At 38.2% G+C, this 23,739-nt stretch overlaps 2 protein-coding genes across 4 annotated transcripts in view; one reads left to right on the forward strand and one right to left on the reverse strand.

Annotated features, from left to right (window-relative positions):
• The window catches only part of cacna1c (calcium channel, voltage-dependent, L type, alpha 1C subunit), a 205,581-nt gene extending 191,975 nt beyond the window's left edge, over nt 1-13,606 (reverse strand). Inside the window, exon 1 of the mRNA XM_061715156.1 lies at nt 12,496-13,606. Coding sequence (XP_061571140.1) covers nt 12,496-12,619 — 124 coding nt within the window. The 5' untranslated portion in view covers nt 12,620-13,606. The remainder of the gene's footprint in view (nt 1-12,495) is intronic.
• Nucleotides 7,472-23,274, forward strand: dcp1b (decapping mRNA 1B). Of its 3 annotated transcripts, XM_061715157.1 has the most exons (10): nt 7,472-7,820; nt 9,750-9,790; nt 10,234-10,361; nt 15,690-15,756; nt 15,951-16,179; nt 16,840-16,938; nt 17,026-17,791; nt 18,148-18,371; nt 19,202-19,414; nt 19,570-23,274. In XM_061715157.1, exons 1-10 carry the CDS (start codon nt 7,662-7,664, stop codon nt 19,633-19,635), a joined length of 1,992 nt encoding a protein of 663 aa, XP_061571141.1. In that variant the 5' UTR covers nt 7,472-7,661; the 3' UTR covers nt 19,636-23,274. The 3 variants fall into 3 exon arrangements, with proteins under 3 accessions (XP_061571141.1, XP_061571142.1, XP_061571143.1); XM_061715158.1 differs by lacking the exons at nt 7,472-7,820; nt 9,750-9,790; nt 10,234-10,361 and adding an exon at nt 11,842-12,236; XM_061715159.1 differs by lacking the exons at nt 7,472-7,820; nt 9,750-9,790; nt 10,234-10,361 and adding an exon at nt 12,893-13,160.
• Nucleotides 23,275-23,739: the final 465 nt, after the last annotated feature.

Below are 23,739 nucleotides of genomic sequence, written 5' to 3' on the forward strand. Positions count from 1 at the left end.
ACAGCATTGGCTCTTAACTAAATAACTCTCAACCAGGCTTTGATGGCATTGCGTCAGCTTGGCTCTATTGCTCAAAGAGGCTTTTGGATGGAGCTGCTTGCACAAATAGCATTTCAGTTCTCTGAGCTTTTTTTCTAAAAGGCTTTCTGCATGCAGCCTGATATTAAAGATTAAAAACTTTCCTTTAAGGCATTTTTTTTCTGTTTCGAAAAGTCCTGTCTTTTGTTGTACATACTGACGAAACACAATTTACATTTTAATATTTCATATTAAGGGATTAATTTTAGTTGGAACGCTTCGTAAAAGACTGTTACTGGGATCAATAATGCATCAGGATGTATTTAGGACACTGAGCAGCTTTTCAAGATTCTAATCTTGGCTCTGGCCTTCCCATATAATTGTCCTTGACAATAGATACTAAGTACACAATATGAAGACCTCATGTCAGTCTCTATGCAGGCTGTAATCAGGAGGTGAATCGGATGAGTCAACTATGCCTGTATTCATTTGTTCAGTGCTTTATGTGCAAAATCACCACCCACCGCTCTGCACTAGAAAATAGACTTTTGTGTAATTGTGTCACACATACTAACGACGGGAAGAAAACTCAAAAATTATTCTATTGATGGAATTTGGCAACTGAATTGTGATTTTTCTGAACATTATATAGTGTTTGGTGAACCAGATGTCATTTTAATATAAGGTATTTAGAAGGGAAAGTAGTTTTACTGTCAGTGATATATGAAGGGATCTCCTATCGTTATGTTGCTAGCTGCAACATCTCTAGATTGGGAAAATTAGACAGTTTATGAAATAGATAAAACTGTTTCCACTGTGACCAGCACTAATATTAAAAGTCTCATGCAATGATACATCAAAATTGAGGTAATATAGCAAAGGAACCATTGTTTTTTCAGAGCAATTTATATGCTGTTGAGGTTGTCTTCTTTTCTTCTCTTTGTGGAATATATAAAGCGCCTTTGAGCTAAAAACAAACTACAAGCTAAATACTACTCACACATATATAAAATTCATACGACTACTTGAAAACCATTGCATTGCCTTTCATGTCTGTTCAACCTGCGGCTGAAAGTAAGCTTTATCTAAGTTGCTGCCAAAAGAAATAATCCCATCAACCACTCGATGTCTCATTTCCTTTGTCTTTGATTGAATGTGTGCATGTAAGTTTTAACAAATCGCCAACCATCTAACTTCCTGATTGAGGATCATGTGGCTACTAGAGGCAAGTCAGTCTCCAATGATTTCCATGTTAAAATGACGGACTTTAGAACAGACATAAACATATTTGCAGCCATGTTCAAAACACCTTTTTGGTCTCAATCTTTGGATTCCACACCTATGACAACTCTGATGTTGTTGTACCACGTCAGGAGAGTATATACTGTATAAAGTATTAAATGTATTTTTAATATGCTTGATTGACAGTCGGCTAAGCTAATGGCTAGGAGCTATCAGTTCCCCATCTGTAATCATCATTATACCATGCTTACCGAGGCAATCAGCCATTTATACAAACCCAGCATCAGCTAAATTCAATATTAAAAGGTATTTCCAACTGTAAATATCTGACAGCAGCTCCTCATATATTTCAGTGGGATTTGGCTAAAAGAGCTGGAAGCAAAGTTAACTTTGATTGACATATGGCTATTCAGAAATCAATGGGCCACGTGACTTAATACTTCATTCATTGTTTTTTACAGTCTATGGTTTTAACAAGAGCACAAGTAACTTCCTTAACAATATACAATGTGTATATGACCCTGCACAATCATCTTGTAAGCATGTATGTACCACCATTTAGGCTCGAAAATCTTTGAAATATATGAATTTCATGTCAAGTGGAGTGGCCTGAAAGGCTAAATCTTGATATAGCGTACTTCACAACCCTGGAGTTAGTTTCCAAGTTGTAGCTTCTGGTTATGCAGTTAGCTAAACAGATACTGAAAAATCAGAAGATATGAAAGTAAAGGAAACTTAAATTAGTGAATCTCCAGGTTTACAGACAGTTTAGTTCCTCTTCAGCTGAATCTATAGTGACACTGTTTAACTGAGATGTTGCCTGTTAGATAATACCATGTTAACTAGCAGTCATGTCAGCCACATACTGGCCGACAGAGCAACCAGATCACCCAGAATCATTTATGAAACACACACACAAAGCACATTTAAAAAAATTAAACATGATTTAGTCAAACCGTTTTCAGTTAAATATATATGCATTTTGATCTTGCAACAGTTTTCTTAAGGTATGGGTGTGAGTGAGAATGAGTGTGTCCTTCACCAGCCCTCTTTGACAGTCTGATCTAACAGATTTTATTAACAGATGAATTCCTGATTCTGTCAGAGTGATTTAAGATCACCAATATGAAACATGAAAGGATAAGACAGATAAAGAGACAAGACAGTGATGGTTTCAGTGTGTGTAGTGTGGTGATAACTGTAGTGTTCGCGTGCCGTGATCTGTTGTAATGTATGAACATGATTGTGTGAATTGTGTTGTAATAAAAGGACAGACGTGCCAACACACGACAAACAGATATAAAAGGAAACTGAAGTTATTATTTTGATTCATTTCTGATTTGGCAGATGTAAAAGCAATCACTGCTAAATCTGAAATAAACTTCAGTTCTGTAAACACTTCCAAACCCGTGCTCATTGTGTCACTGCAACCATGTTCAAGCGTAATCTGCAGAATCTTCCCATTTAGGCAGTATCATGTTAAAGTGCAGCAAAGTCACACACATGTTAAGCCCCACCTCTCAAATGCGGATGAGCCAATGGCTGTTGAGTATTAGCTGCCCAGGCACCAAAGCTTGGCATCTGTAGCTTTCATCTCAGAAAAAACATTGGAAGTCTCATGACACGTGAACTCTCATCTAATCTTTTTTTATGAAGTTTATGCCAATAAAAAAATAGAAAAACAAGACAAAACTTTGAAACGATTTGCCTAGGGTTCATCTAATGCTGCCCTCAGTATCTATTTTAAGATTTTCTACTATCCCTCCATGGCATATTTAATTCCCATTTGAATGCACCTCGAGGAAAAGTAGTCTTTTTGTGTCCAAAATTGGTCTAGAACCTTAGGACAAGGTTTTTATACAGGCAGTCGCCGTGGTAAAACTGTAAACAATGAGGTAGAATGTCAGAGTTGACAACAGTAACTAATGGGGGGGGACTAAAGTCTGGGATATACTTGCTGTTGGTGCTTGCGTTCGCGTCCGTTCACGTCCGTTCGCGTGCATCACCAACAGCAACGTCGCTCGCGTAGTACGCGATGAGAGCGTGTCGTACCGGCGGTGACCGATAGGGGCAGTAAGCAGAGCAACAGTTGGAAAAGTGATTAAATATTTAGTAGTAGAAGTAGTAGTAGCAGTAGTAGCAGTAGAACGTGCACGTCGACGCGTCAAATGAACGCAGGATACGCGTGGCGGGCATGATGCGTACGCATACGCGGCCTGAACTGCAAGTATATTTCAGGCTTAACCGATTGCCAGTTGTGTTTTTTCTATTTTGTTGTATTATTTTCTGAAGTGGAAACTTTTTGCACACCGGATTTGCACAAAGGTGCGTCGGAGGAGGAAAGCTGCAGCCAAATTTAAAAAGAAAACTCCCGCACACCTTCTTCTCACCATACGCTAGTTTATTAGGCCAACGTTTCGGTCATAGACCTTTTTCAAGGCATTCAAGGCATGGTTGTATTATTTTCTGAAAAATTATTGAACAAGATTTTGAGTATTATGTTTTCTATCATGTTTATAATTGTGATTTTTTTGTTTTGTGTTGTTGATGTTTTTGGGTGAATCTTCCTAAATTTTCTATTTTGGTGAAGTTTTTTTTTTTCTTTTTTGTCTGATACTATTTTCTGTCTCTCTTTTTTGTCACTTTTGAACCACCACACAGAAAAAAACACCTTCTTCAACTGTATATCAATTTTTTTTATCACTCGTGACACATGTAACATCAGCTGCATAAGCATATAAGTTTTAGTAAAGCTGATCCAGGTAGAGTCAAAATCAGCTGTTTTATAAACTGTCCAATGTTCTCAGCCCTGGATGTTGGGTTCATGCCAGAGTCACAAGATAAACCTTATCTAAACAGTCACAAGATAAATCTATGACTCTAATAATAATAATCCCCATTAACTAATTTGACAGTCTTAGGGCCTCCAGCAGAACCATCCGCAAAAATCATTCTTTTGTGGGAGTTTTAACAAGTCATGAATGGAAGAAATGTGATGAAGGGTAAATGCTACAAAGATGGTGTTTGACTAAATATACTGAAATAGAAGACCTCATAGCTGTACTTAACTTCTCAACTACTTTCTGCTGCAACAAATGACTGTGTCATCAAATAGTCATGCAACAGATTAGCTTCTGTTTGATTACGTTGCCCAGTGAAGGGAAGACAGACGGACAGGAAAGACAGAGAAGAGGAAGAATGGATAGAGGGCAGGTCGTGGGAACAGATACTTCTGCCCAGGGGACGCACAAACACGCAGATACACATACAAAAATGTCCTCTGTAATCCAGCCTGCACATAGAGTTTCAGTTCTATTTATGACTCTTCTGTGTTTGCAGTTCTAGACCCTTTTGTGTGTGAGAGCATGTATGACTCGAAAGCCCATCTGGTCTATGGGAATTTCAGACAAACATTCAAATACTGGTGTCCTATGTGGGAAATATACAACCTGCTGGTCAGTCAAAAGGGGAATTCCCTCATGGACATGGAGAGCTACAGTTTTGGATTCTACATATTCACCCATTATCTCCCATTTGAAAAGCTAATAGATTTGAAATCTTTTTAATTTTGCTTTACTTTTTATGTTATTATGAAATGTTCTCATTTGATTGAATAGAATATAGTATGTTAAAGTTTTAAAGCAAAAAAGCTTTGAACATCTACCAACACACAAAGCTGCAGCACATGTTTAAAACACTTTTGCCAGTTATAATGGAATGAAATATCTGAAATATCTTCGAAAAATAGAAAAGTATAGGGCTAAAGAATGAAACTCAAAACAGATTAGTGTACCAGAACTTTGTTTTCATCAGTCTGTTCTCTCCCATTTATCATCTCACAACCATTCACAGCCCCTGGCCTTCCTGTATCTAAATTCAAAGTAGCTTCATCTCAAACAAACAGCAGTGACACGGTGCTTACATACTGAAACTTTCGTAATAATAACAGTGCGGCCATTCCTTCACTTTGAAACGGGTACATGCTGGACTTTTCCAGTGCTCGCACCGAGGTATTTTTACATCATTGGCATTTTTACCAGCAGCACTAAATTCTTCCCTTACCAGTTATTGTATAATGAACTCAAGTTCCTACAAGTGAAATCATATGAGGACTCAGACAATGATTATAATGTCTCCATTATCTCAAGTTCTTCCTGGTGGTACACCCAGATGGAGAACTTTGGGCCAGCCATCTATCACTCATTTACCGTGGCTCTTTGCCTTCCAGCTTAATGAATACTCCTGTGTAGATGGCTGAAAATATGCATGTTTGTGTGTGTATTCTATGTCTAAGTTACACATCTTACTGCTTAATGCTGTTTATATAATACACTCTGTAAACCCTTATTCTATGCACATATGTACAGTATGTATTAATTAATTATTTCATTCATTGATTGCATTTTCATTACTTTTCTTTTAAAAAATATCACTTGCCATAGGATAACTTTAGAATAACATCTATCATATATCATCATTTGTATTTAAACTGATATAACTTATCTAGTTACAATACATCTGTTGTAACAATGTGAAAATATGGCTGTTTTTCTTGTATGGAAAGTGAAATCAAAGCATGTTATTGGCAAAAACAGTTTCAGCCGTCGTCTTGAATTCTGCACGCCACCAACTGGCTACACCTAAGCCTGTGAGGCTTTTTTCCACCCGTAAAAGACAAACACTCCTATTACAATGGTTATTGGCAGTATTGATTTGCTGTTTGATAAGTCCTTAGTTCCATCCTTTAAACAATCATACTCTAAATAATTGTACTTATTCTCTTTTTTCCAGCTGTTCTCCACTTAAAATACTTTTGAACTGTCAGTAATTACTGAACAACTGTTATATCTGTAGCAGAAGAGACAAAACATATTTGATTCATTGGCACTGTGAAACTAACCTGTAATTATTGTGTGCTAAATTATGCATATGAAAGCGTAATAGGATGCATAAATGGATGTTAAATATATTTTGACCATTGTTTTCAGGGGAGAGTGTGCAGTAAAATTTCACTAGGAACAGTTGGTTATTGTAACACTTCTTTAGTCCATTCCTCGACATGGGGTCCCAAGATGTTGGTGAGATCGTCATATGACCTGCTTGCTTTTGTTTCTTTGACTTAAAATATGACTCTTATTCAGCTTTAATTATTATTGTATACAGCAATGTGGTTAAGGATATTGCTTGATGCATAACCCGCTTTCTGTGAAAAGTCAGCTTCTGGACAAATTTTCGGAAATTTTCTTGCAGAATTTACATAATTCAGATAAACTCGATTTATACTGTACGTTTACCAAGGAGGGAATTAGGCATCTTTTAACGCCCCCTAGTGGAATATATGGGAAATGTAACTGCGAGTTGGAGCATCATGAGGCTCCCGTTCAAAGCGTGTGCGTGTATATACTCAACACACACACACACACACACACACACACACACACACACATATATATATATATATATATATATATATATATATATATATATATATATATATATATATATATATATATATATATATATATATATATATATATTCATGAAATATCAGTTTGATAGTCAGACACCAACATATAATTTGAGAGTTATATAAAGAGCACAATCAGATATGTAGAATATGAAATCAGAAAGATTGACTGAGAGCAGGGGAGGGAGGGAGGATAGGAAAGCGCAAGATGCTACAGGTCTACAGTCATTAATTGTGGCTTCATCCAAATCAATATAAACTGAGTGTGTGTGTGTGTGTGTGTGTGTGTGTGTGTGTGTGTGTGTGTGTGTGTGTGTGTGTGTGTGTGTGTGTGTGTGTGTGTGTGTGTGTGTGTGTGTGTGTGTGTGTGTGTGTGTGTGTGTGTGTGTGTTAAACAAAGTCATTCCGTCCTACACGTAAGGAAACTGTATTTAGGATAATTACGAATAACAATTGGTCAACTCAAATTAAATCTATAAAAAAAAATTTTTTATAAATGTATTTAAGAATAATAAACACACTCACCATCAGAGAGCCGCGGAAATAATACCTAATAACACCAAAAAAAAACGTATATATGCACCAACTTTAATAATAATCAAAAAAACTTAATATAATATAAAAATGTAACCTTTGTGTAGCAAACTAATATCGATTTTTCAGAGTTGATTGATAAACCTCTATCGCTGAGCCTATCGTGCAACTACTCATGTCTGAGTTGTTACAATCTCCTCAGGCTAAACATGGCCGTTCTTAAACTTACTCTACACAGTTAGCGCCTGGTAACTCTCAAACTTGTACATTTAAAACTCGTACATTTTAAAACCAACTGTCGTTCAGTTGCCAATATATCTACCCCCTTGTCCCCGGCAGTGTGTTTAGTTTAGAAGCCTCTGTGCTGGGCCAGTGGGCTAGCTGCTCTGCAGCAGGAACAATGACAGCAGCTGTAGCGGGCAGCGGGAGCTGCCAGGCGGCTAAAGGGCTGGACATCAGCCTGGCTGCCCTGCAGCGACAAGACCCCTACATCAACAACATCATGGACGTGGCCAGCCAGGTCGCCCTGTACACGTACAACAACAAAGCCAACGAGTGGGTAAGTCGTGGGTTTAGTAAGAGGCGATATGCTAACGTAGCTTAGCTTCACTCTGCTAGGCGGGTTTTCACACTTTAGTTACAATGGTAAGTTACACCAAATCTGTTCTTTTTTTTTAAATTTTTTTATAGAGGATATTTATTTAATTATTTGTGAAATGAATAATACATAAAAATGGCTGCTATTTCCCACGTAACAAACTATTTAGGAATGTATTAACTCAAGCAACCTGTTAAGCCTGACTGTGACAAGTGTTGCTGTAACCAGAGATGTCTTCAGTATTCACATTCATTACTCAGGTAGAAGTATAGATACTAGAGTTTAAAAATACTCCTGTTGAAGTATCAACTCAAGTTTTTTACTCAAGTAAAAGGATAAAAGTACTGGTTTCAAAACTACTTAAAGTATAAAAGTAAAAGTAATGTAAGGGGGAAAAAGCCATTAAGGACAAAAGCCATTGAAAATGAATGCATCTTAGTATAATGCAAATATATTAAAGAACCATATATGTGTACTATTGAGCATTAAAGGGAAAGTTCAGTTTTTTACAACCTGGACCTTATTTCTGGCATTTTTTATGGTCGTATACTCACCCAGAAAAGTTTGGTGTCATTTGGAGTCCTTCGGAAGATATTAGGAGTTTTTGGGCGAGCCGCTTCTCCATATAACGGTAGCGAATGGGGCACAGCGGGACACAGACGATGCAGCGTCTAAATAACACATTATTGCTGCGAAACTCGTTCATTTCTTTTATGAATCACTACATCTGCTTCTGGGCATCTTCCAGGACCTGTTGTCTACATCCGGGGCTGTGTGTGTAACAAATAAATCAGTTTGTAAACAAGACCTCTGAACTCATGACGTCATCTCTGTGCGTGCATCGCAGACACAGCTCCGTGTACAGCTGGAGTTCGCTACTGTTAGTTTACTGTTAGTTATTTGAAACATGTCTGAATATTTGTCAAATTCTGAGGTTGTGGACGACGACTTTGAATATGATGGACGTCCTTACCGTTTTGAGCCAGAGTATACGTTAGCAAAGTCTAGCTGTACCTGTCCAGGATGCGCGCACAGAGATGACGTCATGCAGGTCAGAGGTCATGTTTACAAACTGATTTCCTTGTTACACACACAGCCCCGGATGTAGACAACAGGTCCTGGAAGATGCCCAGAAGCAGATCTAGTGATTCATAAAAGAAATGAACGAGTTTCGCGGCAATAATGTGTTATTTAGACGCTGCATCGTCTGTGTCCCGCTGTGCCCCCATTCGCTACCATTATATGGAGAAGCGGCTCGCACAAAACTCCTAATATCTTCCGAAGGACTCCAAATGACACCAAACTTTTCTGGGTGAGTATACGACCATAAAAAATGCCAGAAATAAGGTCCAGGTTGTAAATAACGGAACTTTCCCTTTAACATGTGTTTCAGAGAGCAGAAGATATGATGACTAGTTGCCTATAAGTATTGTAATGGTGCAAAAAGTCAAACTTCAGAGGCATGTTATCATTTATCCTAACCTTTATTGGAATGTACATCCAAGTTTAGTTGCAGGAATCTGAGGGCAACGGATGTAAGAACAAAACTGGACAAGAACATCTGAAACAACCACAAACAAATTCACTCTATCCGGATGGAGCAATTTAACTGGATAGTTTTTTTTTAAAGGCCCAAATGAAATAGAGTAACAAGGCTGTTTTTAAAATGTAAGGAGTAAAAAGTACAGATAATTTTGTGAAAATGTAAGGAGTAAAAGTAAAAAGTCGTCTGAAAAATAATTACTCCAGTGAAGTATAGATAACCAAAATTTCTACTTAAGTAAGGTAACAAAGTATTTGTACTTCGTTACTTGACACCTCTGGCTGTAACGTAAATAAATTAAGTTTATGTTTCTTTATCGTGGTTGATGTTTTTTTCTGCTTTTTCAGGAGAAGACAGAAGTAGAAGGCACTCTTTTTATCTACACAAGGTAATGAACCTATATTACAAGAGCTCAACATCTGTCCTGAACGTGATTTGTTGCAGAGGACATACGTCAGTGATTAAAATGACTTTACTCATCATTTTGATATTTGACCCTCACTAAGACTTATCTGAAGAATTCATTTTTTTGTGTAATTTAAGATAACTCTTTGCTCTGTTGCTTTAGTTTGTTGTTTTTTTTTTTTTTTTTTTTAAAGCTGAAGGCACTTTTAATAATTGACATTTTTTGACACAATATAAGGGGCATTTACTGTCCTTATAATAGCTATTTATTTAAATGTACATGTTTAATAAATTTCAAATTTTATTAGTGCAATAGTTGTTGCAGCAGGTTATTAATTAGCTAAATTGACTTTAGTTTGCACTTGGCCTGGCTCCTATCCGAATTCTCACTACATTTGTCTGTACTGCATCCCATTTAAACATCAGATTGGCATCTCCCAGACATGGATTCACTATTATGAACCGACTCAGCATGGAAAATCTGACAGAGCCAATAACAAAAGACTTGGACTTCCAGCTGCAGGACCCCTTCCTCCTTTACCGTAATGCACGATGTAAGGCAAAATACACACACACACTTATAAACTTCAGTTTTTCTTATGACCTTAGGTTTTTAATTTTTGTTTTCAAACTCCGGCTCTGTGTATCCGCATGAACTTGAGTTCTATATTTTCCTTTGTGAGATATGCATTGATCTGAATAGTAACTTTAATCAACTTTGCCATAGCGGATGTTTTAAAAAATGAAAAACATGATTAAGGAGGAGCTAGTTGGATACATAATGGACTAAATAAGCTACAATGTTATTGTTGTGTTGGGAAAATAAACGAAGCACTGAGATTATTGCCGTTTTTGTCTTTCTGTGTCACAGAGTAAAGGTAAATTGAGATATGAAAAAAAACTGCTAATGCAGCTATGGTAAAATTGTGATAAATAATTTTCTCTTACATCTTAACAAGGAAAGCAACACATCTGTTTCAATATTGGTGTGAAATGATTACAATTGTAATTTTAAAAGAGTGATGTGTCCTTGAAGAAGTACAAGGTTAGGTGAATTTATAGCCATCATAAGAAATCAGATTCAAGAATATGAAAGGCCAGTATGTAGATCATTTGAGAGTGAATCAGTAGTTCCATTTAAGGAGCTGAGCAGAGTTGTTCCAGTGGATTTTATCAGGCTTATTCTCTCTGAGAGACCTACAAATGACTCTCACACACACATACTCACATTCCTAAGCATGCCTGTGAGACAAGAGTCTGACAGCACTACAAAAGCAGCCAGTAGAGATTAGATACACCGCCACAGTCCCTGGTAATCTAAACACTCTGTCATTCTGAAGTCACTGGCACACACAGAAATACACTTCCTCTTTGTATTGAACTCTTCATAAGGTTCTGTAAGATGCAGGTGGAATCAGTGGATATATTACAGCTGCTTTGATTCCTCTAGTGTTGTTTGTTGCATTTTTTTTTCACTAGGTGAGATAAATGTTCCTTGGTGACCTTGTTGCACCTGCCTTTAAGTCACTTGGGACTCATTAAAGATGATACGTGACAGAGCTGCTCTGTGGTTAAAACATCAGTAATGGCAAATGAATTTGAAGCTGGAAGCTGACTCACTATTCATGGGAAGCAAAGAAATTTAGAAACACATAAACCAGTAATCACAACACACTTGATAGCTGTTTCCTGTATTAAAACAGAGCCTGGGTTGTTATGCGAGTTAAAGAGGAGGTGGATACATGGCAAATCTAATGGTCAAACCTAATGGTAGGTCCCACTGATTGCTCTGATTTAAGATGGATAATGAAATGCCCCAAAAAGAGACATGAATAATGGTTGTAATCAGACAGATTTTTATCACCATGGCTTCTGTGATTTAGTGGGATTGTTTGGCCTGAAATGAAATTCTTAGCATGCATACATGTGACAAGGTTGAGTTAAAGAAATAAAAGTAAATAAAATAGATTAAAAAAGGACTAGAGCAATGGGTATATACAGAAAATAGCAACAGTGCTCTAAAACACTTAAAAAGAGTAGGTGTTCTTGATGTAGCACAAGTAAACAAACATTTACCGAGCATTTACTGGACGATATGAACAGGGAAGCATATTATGTCACCAAAGAAAAGTGTTTTTGTTGGCTAACGTATCATTTGTAAGCCGCTGGCAACGCTGCCAGTCCCAGTGCATGGTGACCTCATGGTGGAGGGGTCGTGGAATCTTATCATTAGACAAACATAAGTGCCGCTGCGACTTCCTGGAATGGCGGTTGGCACAAAGTGGCACCTAAGGCTAAAAATGAACTGTGGTGATATACGACAGAACAGGGGCAACATTCAAGGAAGAGAAATTTAGCCTTTTGCAAAATGTAATTTCTCTGGCAAGTATCCCCAAGGCTTTTACGGTTTCCCTCCAGAAGCACTTACAGTAAGTTGCTCCTGATATCATCACAGAGAGCTTTTCACCTGGCCTGAAAAGCATTTTTGTCTGTGGGTTAGTGTCTTTGATCATCTGAAATATTGTTATATTGACATCTTGTTTGCCTTTGTCATAAAATGACATTAATGTGGATCTTAACTGGTATGTGCAGCTAACTTCATCAATATCCTGGATGTAGTTAAATTTAGACTTCTGTTTAACTTGATGCTTTTAGACTTTTATAAATCAAAAGTAGAGACAGTCTTACCTCCAGGACGGACATATGTATATCCCAGGTCTCTCTCTGACACCACTGAGCCCTTAAATCTGACTTCAGGTTCCTCCTCCAGCCTCTCATGCTTTGGTTTCTTCTGAAACAAGCTTCTCAACATGGTTTTAAAGTCTAGTATTAATTGCCACTTTCTTTCTCCCAGATGGGTTCAGATTTATCTTCAGTCGACGCTCCTATAATTTTTTTTCTGTGCAAAAATATCAATAAGAGATGCCACTGACGATGTCAGATGAGATTTTTCACCTCAGAGGAGGTGGACTGATGGCACTGATGTGTAAATGTCCTTTTGGTTTAGTCAAGTGATGAAGATGCAGCTGTTATGGAGCTGTCTCTTTAGAGCTGGGACTCGGTGGGCAAAGATGCTTGCAGCTGAGCCTCAAGCGTGAGGTGTAAAGTTGACATAATAGTTTCTTCTTTGCTGTAAGTTTCAGAAGCTGTAAATGTCAGTATTTGCTCCTCCCCCGAAGTGGTGAATTCCATTCCTGTGTTTTGGTGTAAGAGCACTCACTCCAAACAAACCTCCGGGAAACTATGCACAGGATAAAATGGTGGTATCATGTCTGAAACTATGGAACTTTCTTTAAAAATGTCTCGTACTACAGTAAAACCTTAATCCGCCTTGGTGGATGACACTGTTACCCGTAAGTAGATGACTCTTTTTAATGATACTAAAGCTTAAGTCCAGAAAGTATTTCTAGATTAGTCTTGGCGTTGCAGTTTGGCTTCCAGCTCAACACCGATAACACAAGATGAATAAAAGTTTCTAAATCAGATACAGGTCCTCTTTGGTTACCGTCATCAAATGTGCTCTCTGTGATGGTTGTTATGCTGTAGTCCCAGAGGATTTAAGTTGTGCATTCACTGCGTTATCCAGTGTACGTTGTTTAGATTAGGAAGAGTTGCCTGTGATTTGGGAGTCTTTCTACTTCTCTGTAGTCATTTCTCCTCTTCCTGAACTCATGTTGTCCTGTTGAATCCCTGTTTCCAAACGATCAGTCAGTTGAGCTCCCGGTCGAGTGGATTCTGTGTTGACCAACTTGAGGTGAAGATTTCACGCATCCCTCCGTCTCTTTGCCATCTCCTTCTTAGTTCAGTTAACAGACTGGAGATCACCCCCTCATTTGTCTCGTGCAGTTTTTGGTGGTGTCACCCATCCCTCCCCCCGCCCTCCTTCCGTCACTCTCACTCTGTCTCTCCCTTTCGTTTGGCTGAAAAAAAGATAAGGCTTGGTTCTTTGCTTCTGGAGTTGTAATCTATCAAAAGCACCTTGCACACCTTTTATCTTGTCCTCTATACTTCCATCCTCTGTCTTTCTCTGTCAGCGTGGCTGAGATGCAGCGGGTCAAAGAATTTGTCTTGCATCTAAAATGTCCGTTTTTTCTTTTCTTTTTTTTTTCTCCCCCCTGCTATCCAACTCTAACTTGAGTTCAGCATTTTACATTCATTAGCTCACCTCAGTTTGTACAATATTTCCTGACAGCTAAAGAGCTCTGAGAACGACATGTTCCCATTTTGATGGACTCGATAATCTCCTCCGTCACACACCTCACTTCTTCCTATCCGTCGTGTTCATTTTCCTCAATTTTCCAGCTGTCTGACTTTGACTGTGTGAGTCTCTCTGGCTCTGTCTAACAGTCTCATCCCTTGTGAACACTAAGTGGCTCTGGCTCTACCACGCAGTCTCCCACTGCAGTTACTTATTTGGTACAGGACCGATTTTCCCAGGCTCAACTCAACTCTGTGTGTACGTCTCTACCTCCCCCTCTGTCTGTTCCCCTCATCCACATTGACCTCTGTGCTCTGTCCGTCTGTGTGGGAATGTGTGTTGTCTTCGTGGTTATTCAGCACTTAGTGTAGTCCCTTGGCTCTTTCGTTATACATGATCATTTCTCTTTTCTTCTTTAACGTTCACCTGTTTTAAAAAATTAATTTCTTTTTCTGTTTGGAACTAATAAGTGCATTAAAGTGTTGCATGACGTGCCGAGGGCTGTGGATCAACCCTGCCTCATGTGTTTGAAGCACTGAGCCTCAGAAGTTGTCAAGTGTTGCTCAAATTTCTCACTAATTTCATCCAATTTGTCCTTGTTTCATTTATCATCCGATTCAAGTGTTGGGCTGGATAATTAATGAAAAGTTAATCACAACTGACTTTCAGAACCTGTTCATGTCAAGTATTTCAGTTTTTTTCTTTAATTCTGATATTTTCTCCAATGTGTGTGTTCATCCCTTTCTTTAAAAAAAAGACATTGCGATGTTTACTTAGTTGTTTAAAATACTCAACAAATGACCAAAAATAGTTAATCTGTGTGTATTTCCCTTCACGTGTTTTAAAATCACTAAAATATAAATATATACTCTTATACTCTAGAAAAATACTTGTTTTATTAGTTGAGCATATTTATAATAAAAACCTTGCCAGTGATCGATGAGGGAAAAAAATACACAAGCTATAAATAAACACTCATTAATCTGTATATGTCTGTGTTTTAGTCTCTCTCATCTTCTCTTTCTCTCAGCTGCACTTTTTACAGTTTACAACAAAAATCTAATTGTTTTGGGAATAAACAAAGTCAGTAATGCTTAGACACATTAGAAATACATACATAGCTTTACTGACTAGAATTAAATAGTTATCCATATTGATGCTGATTCTCTCAATTTGCATTTAGAAGAAGCATAAAAATAGCAACTTTACTGACTGTAATGTTTGCTGTTTCACCCCGTGACAAAAGCCTGTCAGGGATGTTTTTTCCTCCCTAACTCGCCATGTGTACGCCGTTCAGCAGACTCCTGGGGCCCATGTTTCAGTATGTAATGGGACTAATGGCTTCTGTTCACATCGGTTTGGCTGAGAAATGACTCATTTTGAACCCTGGTTTTAGCCCCAACGGAGCTAATATTTACAAATAAGCTGTGTCTGTTTTGATGTCATCGCAGCAAAATCAAGTTACTTCCTGCCAGTGCGTTTATTATATTGTAATGGTACGGTCGGTCCGCATGCTCATTTTGTTGTCAGTGAGCACATCTCACAACGGTTCAGACATTTTCACTATTTTTCTTCTTTACAGACTGGCTCATTACTGTTTTACTTTTGCTAACGTGTTTGAAAGGTCATTGTTTTCTTTATTTATTTTTTTTCCATGCCTTGCAACTTGCAATCCATCCCACAGTGGTAATCCATGGGATTTGGTTCTACGATATGGAGGACTGTCAACGCATTGCACAGAGGATGAAGAGGTAAGTGGACATATAATGGTATGAAAGAAATTGTCATTAGATACATACATTCATTCATACATACATACATACCTACATTTTTGGTCATGATTACCACAAAACTAAGACACACAAACGATCAAGTAAGGAATTCAAATTTGGTCCCCACATGTATTCAGACTTAAGTGCATATACTTATGATTTTATTTGTGCAGTCTGGCCCAGCAGGAGGAGATCCTGGTGCAGTCCCAAGGTGGTTGGTTGTCCCCAGGAGGAAAAGGAGGACGAGGAATAGGAATACCAATAGGAATAGGAGGAGGAGGAGGAGAAATAAGAAGAGCCGGAGGAGTAGGAGTATTGGGGATTGGTGGAGGAGGAAGTAGTGGACCAAAATCAGTAGACATCATTCAGATGTTGACCAAAGCACGGACGGTGTATGACAAGGTGAGGGAACACTGATACACATGACCTTGTATTTGCCTCTGGAATACTCTGGTAAACAGACAAGTTCATGGCTGGCTCAGTAACTGGATGGTGCCCCAGTCCTGTGGCTGTAAAACAACCTCAAACTGAGACGTGAGGCCTTTCTGCTGAAACTCTGATTTTTGGGTTAGTTTTGGAATAATTTCATTTTGGTCTCACTAGTGTGTACTGGAAATTGTCCCATAAGTCCTGTTGTGCAGGTACAAGTTTGTGAACCTCATTCGTGCTGCTGTGTTTATTTTAGTCTGAAGAAGCTTTCTCCTGATAACCCTTCCCCATTTGCTCAGCATTCCTGTAATTGTGCTTCTGTGAACTTGTCACGAGCTAACATTAAACATGCTCAGTGCGGCCAGAATGGTCTGAGATTTGGGTGCATTTACATGAGCGCTGCACAGTCTGACCTTGGGGTATGTTTGCTGGGGCATCCATTCCTGGGAAGATCAGCAACTATCTTGAATGCTTTCTATCAGAGAATGATCTTTCTTTAACACCTGAATGCTCCAGACCAGCAAAGTGCCAGAATGTCTGCTTTTGTTGAGGTCTGATGATCAATTCATCAAAAGGCTGAGGATTAGCATGTGACTTTATACCAGTTTTGTCTTCTTGATGTCTGATTTTCAGGGAAACTCAAGCTCAGAGCCAAAGGAGATTGGTGGGAGCAGTGTCTTATGTGGAAACCCCAACCTTATCAAACCAATACCAGTTAAACCAAACACTCAGGTATACTGTTTTCTTCCAGTTATTTCGTTTTTCTGGTTGTCATCTAATGTACCACTGGTCTTACCCTGCTGTGTTTGTCTTATCCAGAACAGCGACGGAGCAGAGCCCAAAACTCTGTCTTTGGCCACTCTTTTTGGCTCTCAGCATCAGTCTCATCCAACGTCTACTGTGACTGCTCCCACATCAACAGGAAAAGTTTCTCGTCCACCTGTAGCCCGCACACTGACTTATGATGACGCAATAGCCTCTGACAAGAGTGTGTCCTCTGTAGGAGGAAGCGTTTCCCTCATCGGCATCTCAGGTGGAGGTATCAGGCCGGTTACCGGGGGCGACAGTTCAATTGTTGCGACTGAGAGTCCCGCCACTGCTACCGAGCAGCTGCCAAATCAAATGCAGCACTGTCCGGCCATTGCAAAGCTCATGCAGGCCCAGAGGGGTGTTCTTCAGACTTTGTCAGAGTCCCCAGAGAACCGGCTGTGTGACAACGGAGTGCCGTTGGAGCATCACCACCATCACCACCTGTTTCATCATCACCCTCAGCAGCATCACCACCATCACCAGCTCCAGCAGCTTCAACAGCTTCAACAGCTTCAACATGATCCAATAAAGAGACTTTTGCAACACCATCCAGCTCACCCACTCGCCACCTCCTTCTCTGCTGCTGCTCCTTGTTGCCCAAACCCGCCTCCTCTACAGCAGAGCCCTCAGCTCTCCTCCCAGCATGTAATGGGGGATTCTGTATCATGTTCCCACCTTCAAGCACAACAAAGCCACCAGATGTTTCTCACCCTGTCAAATTCTCAGACAGAGGAACAGCACAACAGCCAGGCAGCTTCAACCACACTGGGAACAGGTAAGAAATCTATTTTGGTATCATTTCTCACATATAAGAAGGATAACCATAGTTTCAGCATGTAAACCACATACTCATTGAAGCAAATTTAAATAAAAATAAGATGAAATATTAGATCATGTATAAATACCACTGACTGTTGATGTATATTTTAGAAGTAAACTGTCAGAGACATCTACAGATTATTTTCTCTAACATTTTATGAGCTTTTTTGTTTCAAGCTTTACAGGTTAGTTGGCATCCCAATTTCCATTTTACTCTTAACTGATAAACTGCCTCAAGCTAACTAAGCAAAAGGTCTTGGAATGCTCTGAAATATTTTTTCTTGAGATCCACTGCTTATGCTCGCTCGTCAGGTCTGCCTTCCCAGTTGCAAGGTGTGGTGTCGCCTCACGAGCTCCTCCAGAAGCTCCAGCTGGTCCAGCAGGAACAGAGCCTGACTTCTCATGATTCACCTCGACATTATCCTGGACTGGCACCCCGATTCCTGAGGCCCACCCACATTGAAAGTCCCAACGCGTCTCTATGTCCAGACCCGGCCACGGGCATGGCAGGTCAAAAAGCGGCACTGCAGTTTCAGGTACAGCACGTCGTACACATGCTTAGCAGTTGGCTATGGATTCATTACCACAGGAAATGATAAATACTGATCAGGGCTGGGGATCGATTCAAATATCAAGAATCGATTCGATTCCGATTCTTAAGATTCAGAATCGATTATCACGATTCGATTCGATCCGATATTGATTTGGGTTACTGTTAATAAAACAATTTTTTCAGCTGTTGCATGAATTATGACTGTCTAGTTATGCAACATATTAATACTAGTATTATATTGAGATTCAACAGCAAGTATTGCAGCTAATGATGCTGTAAGGACCAATCAGCTCCCAGAATGCTGATAGAACTGCTTTCAGAAACATCGTGGGTCAGAATTATCAAACAGATCCAGGGAGGAAACGGAGACGGATGAAATCGGTTTTATTTTTTCCCCATTTATGAGAATTTGGTTTTTAACATTTATGCAAATGTAACCCCAAGACAGTATATAAAGCAAAGAAATATAGACAATTTATGCAATTATAACTGAAAACTTTAATGTTTTCATACCTTTAAACATATTTAAAGGCAAAAACATGGCACCAGTCATTCTCGTGTCCAACAAAATATTCCTTTTTTGGGCATAAACAAAAAAAGTACCAAAAGTTGTAATGATGGAATTTGTTTTTTTTTTTTTTTTAAATCCATCTTTAGAAATATGAATCGATTTTTAGGAATTAATATGAGAATCGATTTAAAATCGGAGAATCGATCTTTTCAACACAGGCCTAATTCTGATCTTTCCTTTACTGTTACCTTTCTAAACACAACAAAATACTGATGCTGTGACACTTGTCTGTGCCTGTGTAGGTCATCTCCCCCCAGCGGATACCAGCCACTGTGGCCCCCACTATGCTCCTTTCTCCCAGTGTGTTCACGCAGACCAAGCCGAGCAGTGGGATGTCAGCAGTCGCTATAGAGAGCTGTCCTGCACCGTCAACCTTATCCAGACCTTCACTTCAGAACGATGTCGGAGTTCTTTCCAGAAGCCAACTTCAAGCCACGCTGCTGCATCTGATCCAGGTAAAATGACTCGTGTATCTGATATATTACACGCCTATGATGTCACACTCCTCATTGAGCATATGTTTGTGGTATTCTAATAAGTGCATTTCATTTGTTGACTGCGGAAAAAACAGCACAAAACAGCATACTTAGTGTCTCACCGTGTGTTTCAGTCTGACAGCTCATTCCTGGACACCATCTACGATGCGTACGTCAGCCGTTCCAGCAGCAAGTATTGATGTCTCATCAGACCTGGTTTCCCCTCACACCTTGTCCAAAGAAGTATTCTGACAACTAATAAGGATGTGCCTCTTTCTTCTCCAAATTACAATAACTATTATCTCTCCTCAGTCAACCTGCCTCGGTTCACTCTAAGCCAAGTCTTTAGTTGAGAGGGAAAAAACATTATAAATGCATTCTTTCAGAACAGAAACATGCAGTTTTCAGCCACACATTGTCAAATGGGGAGTACTTGTACTGTCTAGACCTCTTTTATACTACAGTTTGGAAGAATATGTAGCCTCTTCATTCTCAGCGAAAACAAGACATTCTGCACCTTAACAGTTTTTACAAAATGTTCAGATAATTCATATTAATAACCAGCACAATATATTTCTTTTGTTCAGGCATCACAATTGTTTTTAATGTCTTTTTATATTTTTATTTCTCCTTGCTTGTACTGTCAATCAACCTGTTGGTTAGAAAAAAGAAAGAAACAAAAAAAAAAAAACAGCTTCCTTGTCTGAAAACTCTGAAGTACCTGCTGAAACTTGGTCTTAAATAATAGAAGTTATTGCTTTTATTGTTGGAGTATATTTTATTACCCAGATCCTATAAAGTAAATGTTTTAGAGCTACTTTGTCATGTTTTTAATATTACTTTTTTGTTGTCTCTGATCACCAGCATTGATGAAATCTGTATTTGGATTTGGGTTCAAAATTATTTTGCTTCCATGCCGCTCAGCGTTTGTGAGTAACGTTGGTTGATGTTTATGGAACTTTAATTTTAACATGCAACATTTTGCATTTGGTTCACAACTCTGTAAGAAAGCAAAAAAAGCAACAATATGTTGTTCATGTTGATAATCCAATTCAGATTGAGCAGAACTATTGAGAAGAAAAGAAAATGACTCAGTTTTACTCCAACTTGCGAGAAAAAAGTAAGGAAATTAAAGGAAACCAACAACCTGCGCTACCTCACAGACAGCTGAGTTGGAGTTACCTTTGATTTCATCCAGCGGTAATGTAGTTTTTTTTTTTTTTTTTTTTTTTTTTAGATAAATAAAGGTTAAAGTTTAAAGGGTTAAGTTTATCAAAAGGGGTTTTCTTCATCATTTTCATTCACAGAGCAACACCAGACAACTATATCATGCATGAATCTCCACTGGGCATAATTTAACATTTTATTGATGCCTTTAAAGGCATAACAATCAACTGAGATTGTTTCAGAGTTTAAATAGACAGCCCCAAAATATGGTTACCGTAAACATAAGTTTTACATATAAGATGCTTCTTGTGTGGAGGTTTTAGGACAGTAAAAGTTGTGCATTTTCTTTTTCACAAAACTAAATCTCCTTTGTATGAAAAGCATTTTTTTTTTTTTTTAATTCAGTATCATTTATTTTGTCTCGAGTACAGAATAGAAAATGAGTCATCGTGTCCGGGTTTGCGGTTTGTTAACTGGTGCAAAACTTGTTAACTTGTACATACTTGATACTGCAGCAGCAATAAATACAGAGGATATGTTTAACAAAAAGAGATGTTTGTTCATATTTTTGTACACAATAAGAAAAATGTCTATCTCATAACACAAAAAGCCAATGTGTTAAAATCCACAACAGTCATTATTTAAGAGGTTCTTCACCAGCTCTGGTTCTGTTTCAGGAGGTGCCATCCCTGCATTGTCTATAAATGTTAGGAAACCCTAAAACCTTGTAATGTTGTTAGAAACATTGGCGTTTCCTTGTTGAGTGGAAGGTTTTGCTGTTACATGAAATCAGAATAAATGTTATCAGTCTCTGTTGTTGCTTATTGTATTAGTTTTTTATTTTGTTTTTCTTTTCCTTTCTTTGGTCAAATGTTATTATATTCATAAGATTGAAGAAACTACATTAGATTAATAATTGAAAATGTGCCTGAACATAATTTTATTGGCTTTCACCACAATCGATAGCAGAACATAATATCCACAGTAGTTTTCATACACGCAGCAGAACTGAAAGACCTTGGCTAATTAACTGTAACAAACACTGTTGGTTTTTCCAACATTAATTTACTCTCGTGTTAATGATTTACAAACTTTACAAGCCAGTTTTTGAGGTTTATGGGCATAATGATATCAGTTTTACATGATATGGAAGACTGAAAACTCTACATTCATAATAAAATGATTTAAAAAATAACCCAATGCGTATGAAGTTCCACATCAGTGATCAAATCAAGTGACCTGCTGAGAATATGCCAAATAAGGATATGTCCACCTAACGTCGTCCTTCTCAAACATTGATCTTCAGCATTCTAACAAATATAATTAGACTATAGAAATTATTTAAAAATGTGATGTGTATTTAAGGAGGAAAGGAGCGCATCTGCATGCAGTCAAAACAGCACATGGAAAAATGAGGTGAAAAGCCTGATTTAAGATTATTAAAGTCGCTAACGCTGTTCCCATCTCTGCCTGGGGGCGGTGAGCTGTGGCGCCATCTAGAGGCCGTGCGCCGCCATAGCAAGTCGCATTTATCTCCGCAAGTGTCAACGCTCTATTATAGATAACGTCTTAAAAGCTGTTAATTGGCTTAAAAGATTACAAGATTAAAAAGTGAAACCAGAACAAATCAAAGCATGTATAATATTATTTTCCCCTATCTTGATGCCCCACTGAGCTTGCTTGTTGAACACTTTTCTAAAGCATCTATTTCGCAATTCAATTCCATTTTATTTATAAAGCGTCTATAACAACACAGGATTCTCTGGGCGCCTTTCAGCGACCCAAAACATGACCACCGAGCAAATATTGAAATAAAAAATGGCAATTAAAAAAATCCTCTAGCAGGAGAAAAACCTTTAAGCCAGACAGTGATAAAGAAAACCCCCTTAAAAGGGAAGAAACCTTGAGCAGAACCTGGACCATAAGGAGAGACCCTCCTGACGCAGGCCAGTCGGGTACAGGAAGAAAAGAGGAGGGAGAGGTCAAAAAGGGATGAATAACAGACAGAAGAGAGGACAGAATGTTTTGTCAGTGCTGTTTAAGACAAAATATAATAGTAGTCATTATCTGTTAGCTGGATAACTAAAAATCTGTACCTATTTTATTACTGATACATAGTTATTTGATTGTGTGTGTTTGTGGGGGGGCATTCTACTGCTTTCTAGGGCATATTATACACAAACACATATTATAATAATTTCTTAAAGACAACTTTAAACACAGTTTTTGAACTGAAGGATAATTTAGTTGCCTAACGGTCTTTAAGTTGTTTCTAATTTAAGCCAGTTACTTTTCCAGCCTTTTGTTACCCTTGTTACAACTGTTGTTTTAGATGTTTTGCTGCCACCAAATTGAAAATAAGCAAAACATTTTCATGAAACGGCAAAAAGTCTGATGTCAACATCTGATATGTTGTTTATGGTCTATTGTCAGAGTAAAATATAACTTTATGAGATATCAAAATAACATGGGGCTCCACATAGACTTCCGTTGGCACGTCTGGTAAATTAATAAAACTAAGCATGTGAGAATTTAGGGTTTTGCATTTCCTTAAATAAGAGTGCTAATTGTGTAAATGTAGTGATTCCTGCTCGAGATTATCTGTCATATTCCAGCAGAGGTTACACTTTTGCATTGCATTGTTTTAAGTTATTTTATGTTTTTTCTTTTCTATCATGTATTCTATGTATTTTATTGCTCTAAACTGTTTTTATTCTGTTAAGCACTTTGTGACAAATGTCTGTGAAAAGCGCTATATAAATAAACTTTACTTACTTACTTACACTGGCTGTTTTAATGTTCTTATGAACATATCATACTCAAATTGTGTGAATTAATTTCCTGTCGTCAAGAATCTACAATTCTAAGGAAGAAAACATATTGATTAGTCATGAGGTGGTGTTTCATATCTGTTTATCATAGCTCAACCTGATGTTCAAGAAAGTAGTTTCTTGGCATTAGTTGCCATGGTGATAAGTAAGACATTAACCAACTCCATGATACTGAAAGTTACCTCACTAATTCAACAACCCTGCTTCACAAGCACTTTTCAACACAGCTGTTGGAGAGAAATTGTGCAGAATTGACTCAAATGCTCCATTTTTATTTTACTGCTCCAAACAGTTCAGGACTAAAGA

The sequence above is a fragment of the Cololabis saira genome, chromosome 23 (genome assembly GCF_033807715.1).
Source record: "Cololabis saira isolate AMF1-May2022 chromosome 23, fColSai1.1, whole genome shotgun sequence".
Lineage (NCBI taxonomy): Eukaryota > Metazoa > Chordata > Actinopteri > Beloniformes > Belonidae > Cololabis > Cololabis saira.

What these genes read in the sequence shown, in the direction of transcription:
- dcp1b (XM_061715157.1), top strand. Translation starts at nt 7,662, where the DNA reads ATGACAGCAGCTGTAGCGGGCAGCGGGAGCTGCCAGGCGGCTAAAGGG. An exon ending in CCTTTACCGTAATGCACGAT is followed by an intron (nt 10,362 to 15,689) that starts GTAAGGCAAAAT and finishes TCCATCCCACAG; the next exon opens with TGGTAATCCATGGGATTTGG. An exon ending in ATTGCACAGAGGATGAAGAG is followed by an intron (nt 15,757 to 15,950) that starts GTAAGTGGACAT and finishes TTATTTGTGCAG; the next exon opens with TCTGGCCCAGCAGGAGGAGA.